General features: G+C 45.0%; 1 protein-coding gene across 1 annotated transcript in view; it reads right to left on the bottom strand.

The window, feature by feature from the left end:
- Positions 1-2,517: 2,517 nt before the first annotated feature.
- The window catches only part of LOC105999669 (ataxin-7-like protein 1), a 66,994-nt gene continuing 53,464 nt past the window's right edge, over positions 2,518-16,047 (bottom strand). Inside the window, exons 7-10 of the mRNA XM_013034742.1 lie at positions 14,522-14,643; positions 9,562-10,507; positions 6,393-6,467; positions 2,518-4,565 (exon numbers count right to left, since the gene is read on the bottom strand). Of these exons, the coding sequence (XP_012890196.1) occupies positions 4,524-4,565; positions 6,393-6,467; positions 9,562-10,507; positions 14,522-14,643 (1,185 nt within the window). The 3' untranslated portion in view covers positions 2,518-4,523. The remainder of the gene's footprint in view (positions 4,566-6,392; positions 6,468-9,561; positions 10,508-14,521; positions 14,644-16,047) is intronic.

The following is a 16,047-nucleotide window of genomic DNA, read 5'->3' as shown; positions in this document are numbered from 1 at the left end:
TTGAGTTGGAAGGGCACAGGGGATGGGCTTGGAACAGAGGCATGTACAATGTGCTATAGTGGGAGTTTGTATTAACAGTAATGCTGTTTCCATTTTGTTACAGTCTAGCCAAGAGCGAATGTATTAGATCAAATGAGGATCTTTCTATTGAAGGCCCTCATTGTATCTTCTTTTTTCTTTTTTGATGATGATTTAGATGGAAGTTGTTCATTGTCAGTTAATGTTGGTTCCTGTCCTTCAAACTGTTCCTATCTATAACATTCACAAACTAACCCTTCAAGATGGGGTGGGATGGAAACAATTTAGTTATGTACTCAGATAAAGTCTTAGTGCAAAGTAAATAAATGTTTAGTTATTAAAAAAAATTACTGCTGAAGATAGCCTTGATCAGTGACTCTACAGATCTCAGCCTCCTAAATAGTTAGGCCTATGGGCATGAGCCGTTAGCATCTGGTTGTCCCTATCTTCTGGTCATCTCTCTGTTCCGGCAGTTTACAATCAACTTTTCTTTTTGTGCTAAGGATCAAATTCAGGTATTTAAACATACCATGCCTAGACTCTACCACTGACTATAAATCAGCAGCGCACAATGGACTCTCTTCAGTTCTGCAAATTAATTTTCCCACTTTTAACCTATGTACTGCTGAAGCAAGCATAACAAGTTGGTCCTCTCTTAGGTAGTCATTGCCTTCTGGCTTTTTCTTCAGAGAGAATGCCTGATAGCTCACTTTCACTCTCTCCATATAACAGCTTCTCATTACTTTCTCTTCCATAGAATTCAGTTCTTTCCACCACAGCACTTTACTATAGTCTGCAGTTAACACTGAATCTCTCCCCAACTGGGCTGCTTCAGGAGAGCAGCGAGGATGGTGTCTGTTTCTTTCTACTAAGCATAGAGTGCCTAGCTCAGGGGCAGGCACAGAGGGGAAGCTCCTAAATATTTGTTCGGTGAATCACTGTCATTAACTACCTGTCATCATCTCAACATTAAGGTTATGTACTAATGGGAAGTCTCACAAGGAAATAAGAGGCAATAACAAATATATAAATTTTATGAAAACCCAACAACTTTGTTTTACAAACATATAAATTATTTTATTTACAAAGCCATGTTACAAAAAAAAAAAGCAAAAAAAAAAATACAATCTCTCACTGGAGAATATTCCCAGGCCTGGTGCTAAACCATGGCAGTATCCATAGATACATGTTTGTTCTTTTTAAAACTGTAAGCCATAGAATTTACTATTTACACCTACTTCTGACAATTATTCTGCTTACAATATCACAGGCATGGAATGAATTCTATCTGATAGTGCTAATACATAAAGGTGCAGGATAAAGAAGGAAAATACTTAGTGTTACAAAATATGGATTGTAGAAAAGAAACCCCACTCCACAAGTGTGGCATTTGTTTCAAATGATTGGACATGCTTTCTTCAAAATTCTTCTGGAAAAGGATCTAAAATCGGTAGTAGGAAAGGACAAATGAGCAGGTGCAAATTCTGAGTGTGCAACAACAGTTATTTAATGTACCCCATGACTGGCCAGCTACAGAAAACCCACAGTTTTTTGTTAAAGTGCCGTGGGCCAACAGCATAACAAAATAGAAGGTGTAAATAGAAAATTTCTTTTTTTCCCTTTTTTTTTTTAAAACAAGAGTTCACTGAGAATCAGCAATAATAGAATATGCTGTATAAACTATTCTCTACAAAGGTTGATCAGCATTATTTACAATTGGTACATTGATACAAAAGAAGGCATACAAGTTATCCAAGTCGCTTTTTTTTTCTTTTTCTGTTTTTTGTTTTTATGGCTGACAGGTCTATGCACTGCGTTATGCTTACCAACCAGAGCGTTCGAGCCTTCATGGCTGGCGACAAGTCAGATCTTCAGGCGAATAAGGGTGTGTGCAGTCAAGGGACTGGGAGAGAAGGCTGAGTGGGGTGTGCAGAAGAGAAGGACCCAAAAGATATCACTCTAATAATGCTTTATAGGCTGGTCCAGTTGAACGCCACGAAAACAAACCCAAATATAACCTTTTTATTTGCATTCCATTTTTCAAGCTGCAAGTTTTTTTTTTTTAAATACATCATTATAAAGTAAACCTGTGGTTGGTTGCGAAGGAAGAAATACCGTGGGTTTTCCCTTTTTGCTCAGTTTTCCAGAAATGTCCTCACCTTGGTCAAAGCCAGTCTTTCAAGAAAGTAAGCAGCATTCGGTGGGGAGCCTCTATTCCATCTTCCAATTCAGGACGTAGAAGGCTACCATGTTGAAACCTACTAGACTGATCCTTTAGTCTCTGTTGAGACATTATTTCTCAGAAGTAGCCACTTAATCTCTCAACCTCTGTATTCCCTCTTTGAATATAAGAAGTTTATAAGTCAGAGGGTTCCTTGTTGCTGAGATTTGTTTTGTTGTTTTACTCCTGCAAGTTGTACAACTCAAAATAAATTATAAAAAAAAGACTCTAAAACTGAACAAGACAAAAATTGTGCAAAAATAACAAAGATATGTACATATTTTTCAGTCTGAAGAAATGTACAATAAAAACATAATTCAAAGAACATTTAAAAAATATAAACATTGCTTAAACTTTCCTAAGTTTCATATTGTTTCTGAAACTATTCTGGTCAGTTAGCTCTGTAATATAGTAAAACATAAATTATTACAAAATTAACACTATAAAAATTTACTTTAAGAATATCTTCTAAACTTTTTTCAAAGGATCTAACCTTGTTTATAATCTTAAACATTTATAAGTCTTAAAATCTGCCTTATCCTTTTTTTAAAAAGAAAAGTAACAATCGTCCCTTCAATTTGCAGTCTCTTTTTCCCAAGACGTAAATAAACCAGCATATAAGTGCACTTTTAACACTGTAAAAATAAAAAATGAAATCATCCCAACTAAATGTCCTGGTACTTAATAGCAACTCCTGATTTTTTTAAAAAAAATCATTTTATATTTAAAAAATTTAGTAATTCTATAAGAAACACTGTCAGTGCAATTGCATTGATGTAAATCACTCCATTTGCCTCCCGTCTTTGCAGATTCCAATCACATGGTACAAGTTACCAGTAGTCTGATCTTTGGGTTGGGAGAGAGGAAACATAAAGGAAAACTTCAGGGAGAGGAAGAGGGGTGTGTCCAGCTGTGAAACTAGCATTCATTTCAGATTTCAGTGGAATCTCTTGGTATCTTTGCTCTATGTCACAGCGTGGTGCCGTAAGTTCAGAAGCGCATGGAACACCAGCCTTATGCTGTGAAATTCCGTTGATTATGATCATTAGAACTTAGGATGTTACCACCTTTTTCAAAACTCCAGTGTGGGGTGCTGAAAACTGCAGTGTGCCAAGGTCTCCCAGCTCTTTCACTGGTTCTTAACCAAGGGGGGGGGGCTTGCTCTTACTACTTCTGTCTCTGAGCTAGGACATTTGAGTTGAGGCAAGCTCATTTTCGGGTGTGGGTGAGTTTGGCACAAAATTCTCCAAATAAGCTTTTCCTGGAGGATATTCCTGGCCCTGAAGAGAAGCTCCAGAACCTACAGTAGCTATGATCACCCCATCATCTCATGGAGTAGCTTTCTTGGACTCGCTCTGCTCACCCAGCTTTGGGAACTTGCACACTGCTGCGAAAGGCATTCTTAGCAAGCTCAAACTATCAGTCACCTGGTTCCCACATATTTCAAGGGATATTGTCCTTTATGCCCTACGATCTGCTTCCTGCCACCCACTCAAGCCCCATCTCTGATTAAACTCAGTAGATCTTTTCTGAGCTGCACAGCTGGACTGTAGTACTGGTTCAGGTACTTTACTATGTATGTTAATGTATGGCCACTGTTCTCAATTTGGCCCTTAGCATTTAGCTGTAACCATGGTGCCCAGGAAGGTATCCCTTTGACTCTCTGGCTCTTTCTACTTCAAACACAAGCTCCTCTTCTAGAGACTTCTTTCCTAAGCACCCTGTCTAGGGGTGGCTGGTGAGAGCAGCACCTTCTGATGGCAGGTGGGGACCAGTGAGGGTCAGGTTGGGGATGGAGGGATGGGATAAGAGAAGATGAGGGGGTAAAAGAGCTCTGCATGTGTGATGGTTCAAGAGCTTCCATGGGAGACCGGCTCAGAGCCGGCATCCGGCTGTGTCTGCTCTCAGTGAAGTAGCAACACCAGGGTCTGAGGGAGTGACTCCACATTTGGAAGCGTGTATAAATGTGGCAAATGAAAAATGTAAAGAAAACACTGGGACTGTTTGCTGTCAATCTCAAATGCACGTTCTTTTTGCCATTTTCTTTTTCTTCAAACTGAAATTTGGTCAATGAAGAAGGAAGAGGAGAAGGAAGAAGGAAAAGGAAAAAGAAAAGAAAGAAGAAAGGAGGAGGGGGAAGAAGAAAGAAGAAAGGCCAGAGCCACAGCAGGGTACAGGTAACAGATGCTTGCTCATGGGCCAGTCCCCTTCCCTCCTCTGTGCCACAGCCTCCTAGGGTGCGATCACCACCAGAAATTGTTTTGGAAGTGGCTTCATCATCTTGTTATGGAAGCGTCCTTATCCTGCCCATTCTGTTTGTGTTCTTCTGGGAAAGAAAAGGAAAAAAAAAAACAACTTGTTTCAAATTCATACATTTGGGATGAACCAAAAAAACTGAACAGAGCCTCATTTTTCTTGTCTATGACTGAAAAAACAATAAGCCACCTCTGGTATGTGAAGGGCAGCTGTAATAAGCAAATAAGGTGACAAATATAAGAAGCTCCTAAATGTAGGGTAGTCACAATGGTCCTAGAGCTGGAGGGAAATACAAGGACAAAGGCTTGGACATATATGGGATACTTCTCCTGGAGAGAGGGCTAAAATAATCTCTTCATATTTTTCATATTGGATTACCTCTTCCTATTGAGGCTATATACTTGGGCAACAGGGAACTATCTAAGGAAGATATATAGTATTGGGTCAGACAGAGGCTTGGAGATAGAGATTTGGACTCAAGTTACTTAGCTTCTTAGTGCAGCCATATCCATGTATCAGTGGAATATAATCTTGCCCCTCACAGGGTTGTTGGGAGGCTTCCACATATATGTTCTATGTAAAGGGCTTAGTACAGCATCTGCACTCAACAAATAGTGGCAGTTATTGTTCTAGTACTCATTAAGGCTAGTGTCAGCCTTTGGCTTCTAGCAGGGGTGCTGGACTTTTAGGCACACAATGCCATGCTTGTAAAGGTGGAAGTGTGGCTTCCAGCAAGCTCTGCAAGAGACCTCCATAAACAGAGGTGACCAAGCAGAGACATGAGGAGCAAATGTCACAGCAACTCTGAAGAGTAGTGGGACTCTTCTATTCGGGGGGGGTATAAAAGGTTTCCTCACAGTCAGTCGATCTCCAAATTTTACATGAAATTTGTGGAGGAATCCCAAAGAACAAAACAAAAACACATCGTCTTTAGTGTCTACAAAATATACTACACATCTAAGACAAACATTAGCTCAGTTCTTTTTTTTGGGGGGGGGGGTCCGGTCTTGGGGCCTGAACTCTGGGCCTGGGCACTGTCCCTTAGCTCTTTAGCTCAGGGCTAGTGCTCTACCACTTGAGCCACAGCGCCGGCTTTTTTCTTTTTGCTTATGTGGTGCTGAGGAATCGAACCCCGGGCCTCAGGCATGCAAGGCAAGCGCTCTACCACTGAGCCACCTTCCCAGACCTACCCAGCACAGTTCTTTATATATGTTCCAACCAAGTCTATGTGGCACAACCCTCCTCTCTACTCTCTCGAGTTTCCATCCCACATGGCACTCCATTGGAGGAAATGATCAATCTCTGAGCTTATATGTTGACTGATCTCATCCATCAATTGTATAAAAATGGCCAAGTCTGCCCTGAACATTCCCACAGGGAAACCATATGCTGAATGGTAACTTTGCTCACCAAAGACCTTTGAGAAAGCACAGGCTGACATATGCCATGTGAAAGCTATTAAATCCACATCATCTTGCACAGTTTTCACAACTCGCCTAGGAGGTAGGTATCAATTTTTCCCTTTAACAGATAAAAAATGGAGACCCAGAGAAGTATCTAAGATCTTACAACTGGCAAGAAGAGCAGTAGCTAACACACTTGTGTGTGTGCCATGTGCCAGGTTTTTAATTTCCAGTGACTTTACATAAATAAACTAGTCTTCACAAATGCCTTAAGAGGTTAAGAGTCATTCTGATCCTCACTTTCTAGGTGAGGAAATGGGAAGAGAAAAGCTAAGTAATTTGCTCAAAGTCTCACACCTCATAACTGAAAGGCCCCAGTTTCAGAAGCCAGATTAAGCATGCTCTTGACTGAGGTGAGATTTGAAACTGAGTCTGACCCCAATGCCTTCCTTTCTGCCTTGATGTTGGCGGCTGTTTGCCCCCCAGCCACGTACCTGTCGGCTGTGTCCTGGGCTGGATATGCTTGAAGGACTGGATTGTGACAAAGCTAGGCTGCTATTTTTCCCAACCTGAAAGACACCAGTGAAGTGTGACTTAGACGCCAGCAGCAGTGGGAAAGACACTTGACAGCACACATTGCTAGGGAGAAGGGATGGGGCTACACAATATTCTTATTCCCTCACATTGCCTAGCATTGGCCTTTCCATCCTCAATGGCAGGAAAAAGAACAATAGTTCCAAGGGTTCCTTGAGGATACCCCCTCTCAGATGAAAATCAGAATGATGGGGAGATTCATCCACTTCTGATCACAGTGCCAGACCCATCTTGTTTCTCTGGAAAGTCTTTAAGCTAGCAGTAGATAAAAGTGTGCATGTGCACACACACAGGGTGTGTGTATGTATGTGTGTGTTTTGCTTTCTTGCTCATAGCTGGTACTCTACAACTTGAACCATATTTCCAGTTCAGCTTTTGATGGCTAAGAGAGTCTTACGGACTTTTGTGCCCTCAGTGAGCTTTGAGCCTTGATCCTCAGATCTCAGCCTCCTGAGTGGCTAGGATTATAGATGTGAGCCACTGATACCTGGCTATCCCACAGCCTCTTATTCTTCAGAAAGCCAGCAAAGGCACCCAGTTGCACGCATGAGTACAAGAGTGGGGGTGTGGGGGGGAAGGATGCTATGAGCTGGGTCCCTGGAGTGATAGTCCTGGGACATGTGGCTGTGGCCTTTCCTCTGTGATTGTCCTCGCACATGGGGGCCTGATGCTCAGGGAGCTGACCTTGGACCAGCCCTCCATGCCTGTCTTGTTTAGTAAGGCAGCTCTTGCCTTAGGCCTATTGGTGGCTCCTCCTCTACATTTACCTGCTTTTGCACACAAAGTTTGCCTTCCACTCAGAGTCTATTTGTATCCAGTTTTATCCTTGGTGGCCAATTCTGGCTGTACAGCTACTAGATATGATTAAATGACACCTCAAGTTGCCTCTGAACGCCTAATTTACCTTGGACTCCTCTACCGAGTAGCTTGCCTCTCCCAGTCTTCTAACAAAATCCACACAGACAACACAGATCCACGGTGAGACCCTGGACAAAGTCTATGCTCAGTGGCCTGGAGAGCAGCACCAAACCACTTTCTGCTTCACAGAAGCAGTGCTGAGCAGCCCACTGGCAGCTGTGAGCACTCCCACTTTCCTCATTCCCCTTCTGCCGGGCACTGTGTGGTGGAGGCTCATTGACTCTGTTCACCACTGGAGTGACTGGCTGCGTTTTCATGCTGATTAAGTGTCATAGACTAAATTGCTAACGGAGTATTTATTGCAGAGTCACTACCATATTGCCCTCTCTACTGTTTACTTGCTGTGTGACTCCGGGTACCTTGCATAACTTTCCTGTACCTTGACTGACTTATCTGTTAAAAAAAAAAAGGGAGCAATTATTGAGTTCATATATCTAAAGTCCTAGGGACCAAGCTCATCAAACACACGTTCATCTGAAATGAGTGAGATATCAAGGCTTTGCTGTTCTGGCTGTGTTCTCAAAATCAGTTGAACAGCCTGCTTGGCAGCATGGTAGAAATACATGGGATATTTCATTTTGAAAAGTCCTTGCTCTGCCCTCTGTCTGGATCCTGAAGGTGACACTACCCAGTTCTGGGGTCTCCAAGTGGGACTCTGGAGAGCTTCAGTAAACCCAGGTTGACAGCAGATCCCCTCCCACTTAGCCTTGGTTGCAGCTCTCCAGCCCTGATTCCCCCCTCAAGAAATGCTCTTTGTGGGGCTTTACAAGTCTCATACATAGTGACAGAGAACATGAAAACATCTTTTAACAACTGCCTGCTAACTCTCAAAAGCCTTTATTGCTGCACAAGGCTGGCTTTAGGGTGTGGCTGATTGGTTCTGTAGTGGTAAGGCCCAGTCGTGCTCTCTCCTCACTGGTGTCCCCATGGCTGGCTCCCCCACAGGCCTGAGCACTCCACTCTGCCTTGTTTGCTGGCCAGGGTGGTGGTGGTTTTCCTAAGTAGCTCCCCTAGCTTGAAGAGACAGACTGGAGGGCTGGGAAGGTGACTCAGCGGTAGAGTGCATGCCTTGCAAGCATGAGGCCCTGGGTTCGATTCCTCAGTACCACATAAACAGAAAAAGCCGGAAGTGGCGCTGTGGCTCAAGTAGTAGAGTGCTAGCCTTGAGCTGAAGAGCTGAGGAACAGCGCCCAGACCCAGAGTTCAGGCCCCATGACTGGCAAAAAAAAAAAAAAAAAAAAAAGAAGAGACAGACTGGACTTGGGAATGGGAGCAGAGCTCTGGGGGAAAACAAAGGTATTCTTGGACCATGCACATTTCCTAGGCTTGCTTATAACATTACATGCTCCTGGGGGGTACTATGCATGGAACACTAGTTGCCAGTTGGTGCGAGGGAGGAAGGAAAGAACTATATTAGGAGGAAGTGGGGGTCGAGGTGGGAACCAGACTGGCAGGCAATGCTTCTCAGGTGGGTCTGGGTACCATGTAACCTGCCCTGGGCTTTTCTGGAGGGGATTCTTTTTTTTTCCTTTTTTTGGGTCTGGTTGTGGGCCCTGAACTCTGGGCCTGGGCGCTGTCCCTCAGCTCTTCAGCTCAAGGCTAGCGCTCTACCACTTGAGCCACAGCGCCACTTCCAGCTTTTTTCTTTTGCTTATGTGGTGCTGAGGAATCGAACCCAGGGCCTCATGCATGCAAGGCAAGTGCTCTACCACTGAGCCACCTTCCCAGCCCTGGAGGGGATTCTTAACAGGTCAGATCAAACTTCTTAGCAACAGAACTCTTTCCTGAAGCTGTCCTTAGCAGTTTAAGGTATGATACAGACAGAAGTGGAATAAGGAACTTGGAATCATTGTGTCTCTGTTTACCCATCTGTAAAGCAGTGGCAACTGTACCCACTAGGCTACGTGGGTACAGCGTAAGGAGGTAATCACTGCAAAGTGCTTAGCACAGAGCCTCATGTACACCTAAAAGTCTTAAAAGCATTTATGAAAAGAACCACTATGCTCAGAGCAGGGGTGTGAATGGTCCACAGGGAAGGAGAAAAGGAGCCACACTTGTGTTACCTGCCTGAGCCACCTGGCCGAGCAGGGGCCTTGCCCAGCTCCCCCTGCCCCCCAGAGCTGATGAAGGCAGTGCCAGGAGGTCCCTTACCTGCCGAGAGGAGGTGCTGTTAACGGGATCGGGCACCGGTGCAAGAAGACTGGGCGGGTTCTTTTTGTGAACGCTATTCATACCAGGCATTTTAGTGATTTTACAGGCTTTGCTACTAGTACTTGAGTTCTTACGCTTTTTTCCTTCTGATTTGTCAAAAGAAAGGGGCAGAGAAGACACGGCATTGTGTGAGGCCAGAGAGAGATCCCCCGTGTGGAGCGCAAGGGAGGGCACCGAGAGGGGACAGGAGTCACTGCTGCCGCCCACCGCGCCCACCTGTCTCACTATGTCCACGGGGCCGCCGGGCAGCGAGGTCCGTCCTGAGGGCTCCAGCTTGGCACTGAGTGGGCTCACCCCATTGTTGGAGTGGTGCACAGACAGACTGTTATAGGGAGGGGCTGCCTGATAGGAGTTCAAAGCAGAACTGGCATTGAGAACACAGTTCTTTTTGTGGGGCCCTGACAATGGCGACGATGAGAGGGAAGTCTGCAAGGACAAGGAGGAAGAGGAAGTCGAAGACTGTGGCTTCCTCTTTTTGTTACTTGGAGACTGGTCGCTACGGGCAGACAGGTCTTTGACTTTTGAGGATTTGCTGGTTTTGGTTTTGGATGGCTTGTGGGATGGGGAAGGGATGACAGCTGGTATCGGGGACACGGCGGATGGAGCCTTGAAGGTTGAGTCCATGATGCTGAGGGTAGCGGCCACATGAGGGAAAGCTGTGGTGTGGGACATGAGGACACGCGGGTCCGGCGATGCCACAAAAGCTGCGTCTGAGAGCATGGCTGATGTCATTATGTAAGAAGAGGTGAGTCTTGAGCTGATGGGAGCTGAAGGAAGATACACAGCACTGGGGTTGCTGAAAGGCTGCAAAACGGATGCTGGAACAGGGGTGGTGATGTGGGCTGCTGGCGAGGGCATGGGGGTATCTGCCGCAGGAGGGATCTTCCTAAACATGAGAGAAGAGCCAGAGAGAAACAGTGAGACATCGGCTTGGCATCGCTCGGGAGGTAGGATGAAGTCTGAGTGTCAGGGCTACAGAGCATACCCTGGCAGAACTTGACCATGGAGAATGAAGCCTTGGAAGATGAGAAGGTCTGAAGGATGGCCCTTGCTTTATGCTGCCCCCATTGCAACATCCAGCCTCTATTTCACTACTTTCAGGTATTCGCATCCTGTTCTTCATGCTTAACTATTGGAACATGGCTGATTTCGGTTTATGAACAGAAGGCAAATGTTATTGAGAATATAAACATCCCTAGCAATCTTCCTCTATGTGTGTGTGTGTGTGTGTGTGTAACTGGCAGTGATAAAAGTGGTCCTCTTTCTCATCCTATTTTTGGCTACAGACATTCTGGGAACAGCTCTCTCCCCGGGCAGCATCTTCCTGTGATTGCCACCTGCAGACTCTGTGAGATTGGACTATATCCATGTTGGCTCATGGGGACCTCTCCTCCATAGCAGGTCAGGGGCTTGGGAAATGATGTCAAGTTCCTCCTACCCAGCAGTTACACTATACATCTTCCCCTTCACCCACCCTACCTTAGCTCTCACTGGAGGGGTTGTGATGGCTCTTCCTGTCCTGTAGGCAAAAGGGAAGAGTCCAAAGAGGGGGATCAGGAGCTTCAAGTTTAGTTCTGAAGAGAGGTGCAGGATAGAGGGGTGTCAGGAGAGCATAGAGATGATGGGGGAGAGAGGATTCTTTCTGCTTGTTTTCCCTGGAACTTAGGTAGGGGTGTGGGTGCTGAGAACAAACTTCTTGGAGTTGAGCTCAGCACCAAGAAGGGATCATTCTTGGGGCTTCTCTTTAAACTTTTTTTTTTTTTTTGGCCATACCAGGGTTTGAACTCAGGGCTTCACACTTGTTAGGCAGGTGCTCTACCACTTAAGCCACACCTCCTGGAAATGGCTCCTACTTCTAATCTACTCCCTGAGGGGATGCTGCTGGGGAGGGCAGAAGTGGGGGAGGGGTTAGTGCATAGCAGCTCCCATCCTATGAGCAGCATTAAAGGGTAAGGTGGCCTGGGCTTGCACCTCCCTTGGTAAACCTGGATCACTGTGTGGGACAGTGCCTCTTTCTCTGGAGCTACCCTATAGATGTTCACTCATACAGCTCGGGACAGAGACCCCCCCTGGGAAATAAGTGCCTCTCTTAGCATTCTCTCTGAAGATCCCTTCTCTGCCTGTACTCGGTGGAGCCTGGGGGCTTCTAACTTTAGTGGACTTCCTGAATATAGTACAGTGTCCTGAAAGTATCAGGCCTAAGAGATCAAATATAAGAGAAAAATGCTGCCAAACCCATAGCAGCCATCATGGTGTATGAGAATTTGCTTCCTTTCAAGCCTAAAACTTATACTAATATACTAACCAAGGTACTCCACGAATACTTGTTGCAATGAATAAATGGGTGGATGGATGGATGGATGAATGGGGAGGTGAATGGGTGAGCAGGTCAATCTCAGCAGCAAGAAAACACTATTGTCAGGGACTATGCATGCTGGGCAAGGACTCCCACAGTCAGACCAGGATGGTCTGCACACATCCTTACAACTGCCTGGTACTGCACAGCCCCTTCAGAACAAGGCTAGGGTGTGTCTTAGAATGTGAAGCATCAGCAAGGTTTCTTGCTAACTTTGCTGCCTTGCCTTGGCTCTACAGGTATCCCACTGGCCCTTCCTTGGCTCAAGTATCCCAGACAGTTTAGGGAGAAGGAAGTGACCGAGGTTTGGCAGTGACTTGTAATAAAGGATTATTTACAAATACTAGATGGCTCATTAGTGAGGTCCCCACTTGATGACATTGAATGGGATTCACTTGTAACTTATATTTTCCTCATTATATAATACTAATCCATGCTTCAACTGTGTTGATAAGCACAACTGAATTCTAGAGTTTACCTATCCTTTGTTCCGAATTGGGAAGGGTGGTGGTGGTACTTTTAGCATATTTGCTAGCTCTTTCTTTCCTCTTTCTCTACTGATCCTCAGGGGATAGCAGGAGCAGGAGGGAGCCAGGACAGGAGAGAAGTGAGACAAGGGGGTATTCCCGGAAGCCCCTTATCCCCACAATAAATAGTTTATGTGTTTCCTAGGTGCCAGATGGCAGTGGACTTTGGCTTGGCTGGCTGTGCTTGGGGTTAAGCTTCTCACACTAGCCTAGGGAAGTCCCACACAAAAGCCCACAGATGCGAATGAGTTCCTGACAGTGCCCATCCTCCCCTGACAGCTGGCATGGAGATCCAGATGCTGACCTGGCTGAAAGAGAATACTGTGTTGGCGTCTCCTGATGCAGAGTTAAATGCTTGTTAAAGAAAAAAGAGTCTTTGCCGTTCCTTTTCTTCCTAATGTCTTCAATGCCCCCATCGGCTGCCATCCCTCCAGGTTCGGGCCCGTCGGGGCCTGGAGTTTGGGCAGCGAGGCTGAGAGGGCAGCGGGGTGCTACGCTCTCCAGAGTTGACACCCAGGCAGCCCCAATGTTGCTCAGTGACAGCAGATTGGTTAGGCAAGTCCTGAACAGGGGGGAGGGACCTGATGCCCGGTGGCTCGGGCTTCTGTGCCTGAGGAGGAAAGGAATATGGAGCTTGAGCTGACAAGGACACCAGGGAGTGAAATACAGATCAACACATTCCTTCCATGTGTCCGGGGTTTACACTATCACAACACAGGGGAGCAGAGAGCTGTGAGGAATCGCCAAGGCTGACGATTTGGGAGGAAACATCATGGAAGGATAAATCATCAGATAACTGAGAACAAGTTAGATTCTCCCAGGCAGTGCCTCTCTGTTGCAGTTTTGAAAGGACATATGTGGAAATCAGGAGTGCCCTTTGGACACACTGGGCAGTCACTCACATGGGAAGAAATGATAAGCTTCTCTTATGGCCCTTTCTTAAGTTTATAGGAAGTGTTAACATTTGTTCCAAGCCCCTGAAAAAGCTTGATGCAGATCCAGTGGGTTCAGATGCCACAGCAGCCTGGGGGCAGAGGGAGGCCTAGGGGAGGGGCAAGTTGTGGATTCTGTTACTTCCATTTTTCAGGAATATTGTTCTGGCCTCTCCTGGGCCTCACGTGTGTGTGTGTGTGTGTGTGTGTGTGTGTGTGTGTGTGTGTGTGTGTGTGTATGTGTGTGTGTGTGTGTACGTGTGTGTGTGTGTGTGTGTGTAGGGTCTCAATTGTTGGCTTCTTCTGGTAATAAGAGGACCCAGACTGAAGTGACTCATGACATTATGATATCTAGAATTCCCTTTATAAGAGTAGGGGTATGGAAATACTCAGAGGTTGGCCTTCTATTATCAAGTGGCTTCTTACGTATTGTTTGAGAGGTCCTAGCCTGTTCTTCATGATAGTATTCCACCAAATTGAGGCTTTTTCTCTTTTTGTAAATCCCTTATTAAAATAGGACATTGGGAGGTGTGGGAGAATAAAGGGTGCTTAGAGAAATGGAACAAAGCCAGAGTTTAGGGGAGAGAGAAGGCCAAGCAGAGGTGAAGAGGGAGCCCTACAGAGACAGGAAGGGCCAAAGACAAACTTAATCAACTTCACAGCACTATTTAGGATCTGCCCTGTTGGCAACTGTACACATTTTCCCACAGGATAGCAAAGAACTAGAAATTGGTCTGTACTGTAGCATTAACATTACAAACAGAAGCACATTCCTAATATCCTTAGAGGCTCTCAGCGTAATATAAAGGCCCTATAACAATGCTAAATAAGATTTCATCTCGTATCCTTTTCATTATGTTTAGATTAATCAACACAAAAGTGATCTTTAAAGGAGACAAAGCATACAGCATATATAGGTGTTTAAAAAAATCTCAAGGCAAACCATTAAGAAGAGTTGACATTTAAGAATTAATCACGAATCCTGATTTCAGACTCATTTTGGTCTGACATTTATTCTGAAAGTTAGGGTTCAGGTAATTATGGGGCAGCTCTGATCTTGTATTGCACAGAAACTGCTCACTTACTTCCACATCTGTGAATTCAAGTGTTTTTCTACCATGGAGTTTAGGGCGAATCGAAAACGATCCCATCTTCTATCAAACACATAGTACCCCCGTCCCATGAGGCGACTCCCGAATGAGCAAAACTGTGAGGAAAAAACACATTTTAATTTTGATTACAGGTTAATAAGCTAATATAAACCATACAGAGAAAAATAACATTTGCATAAAAGCACACAGGGGTACCATTTTATACTCAAAATAAAGATGCAACTAAGTACGGAAGCCAAAAAATCTTTCTGTGACGCTGTAGTTTGAGCTCTGGATTCTCTGCAGAACCTCACATTATAATCCAGCAATTGCTGCATTAAGTTTCCTGTGGTGTCGAGGGCCACACTCTCTACTCTTGGGGTTGAGCCATCCTTTTAGATTAAAAGCAAACGAGCACTAACAACCAGCAGCCAGTGTGGCTTTGCATCTCTTTGTTACATCATCCGTTTTTCTTAAGTCCAGGGTTCCTTTCTTCCTTCTCAGCAATAGAAATGGCAGATTCTGGTGATCTGGGCCACACCTTCCTAGCCAGTGTCACAGAGTCATTGCACTTATCATTTACCTTGGCAGGCTTCCCTGGGACCCATCATGCTTCTGGACTCTCACATATACCTTTCCCCCATCAGCAGTCCTGTTCCTCCTGTCAGGGCCTTAATCATGACGCTCATTGCCAATAGTTTCACACAACTGATCTTCCCATGTTAGACTCCTATGGTACTTCTATTGTGCACCTATTACATTTTACCTTGGAATCACTGTGTGTTTTATGTATGCATGCCTGCATATCCAGTGACTATCGATATATAAAGAGTGGGCACCCTGTTCTCTTCCTTCTCATTATGAGGATCATAGAGATTGGGAACAAAGAGTAGATTGGTGAGGTTGACTGAGGAAGGAAGATTGCAAATTCAAGGCCAGCCTGAACTACATAGCAAGACCCTGTAACAAAAGGAGAGGAAAAAACAAGACAATGGATTGGGGAGAGAAGGTCCCATAAAAATGTTTAAAGCAAACTGTTGCATCTAAAACATACAGCTAGCTGGGTGCTGGTAACACCTGTAATCCTAGCTACTCAGGAGTCTGAGATCTAAGCATTGTGGTTCAAAGCCAGCCTGGACAGAAAAGTCTGTAAAGTCTGTAAGACTCTTTAGCTTTATCTCCAGTAAACTATTCAAAAAAAGCTGGAAGTGGCACTGTGCTCAAGTGGTAGAGTACTAGCCTTGAGTACAAAGAGGCTCAGGGGACAGCACCCCGGCCATGAGTTTAAGCCCCAGGACCAACAAAAATAAAATAATAATAATAAATATATCTATAGCTGAAATATATAGGCATTCAGATGTTTAATAAACAGCATTTGATTTGAAGGTCAATGGACAGAAATACAAGAAACAGCCTCTGAAGCCGGGCGCTGGTGGCTCATGCCTGTAATCCTAGCTACTCAGGAGGCTGAGATCTGAGGATCGCGGTTCAAAGCCAGCTCGGGCAGGAGAGACCGTGAG

Source organism: Dipodomys ordii, unplaced genomic scaffold (assembly GCF_000151885.1).
Source record: "Dipodomys ordii isolate 6190 unplaced genomic scaffold, Dord_2.0 Scaffold195, whole genome shotgun sequence".
Classification (NCBI taxonomy): Eukaryota; Metazoa; Chordata; class Mammalia; order Rodentia; family Heteromyidae; genus Dipodomys; species Dipodomys ordii.
The sequence above is the reverse complement of the archived record's forward strand: the minus strand, read 5'-3'. Positions and strand labels throughout refer to the sequence as shown.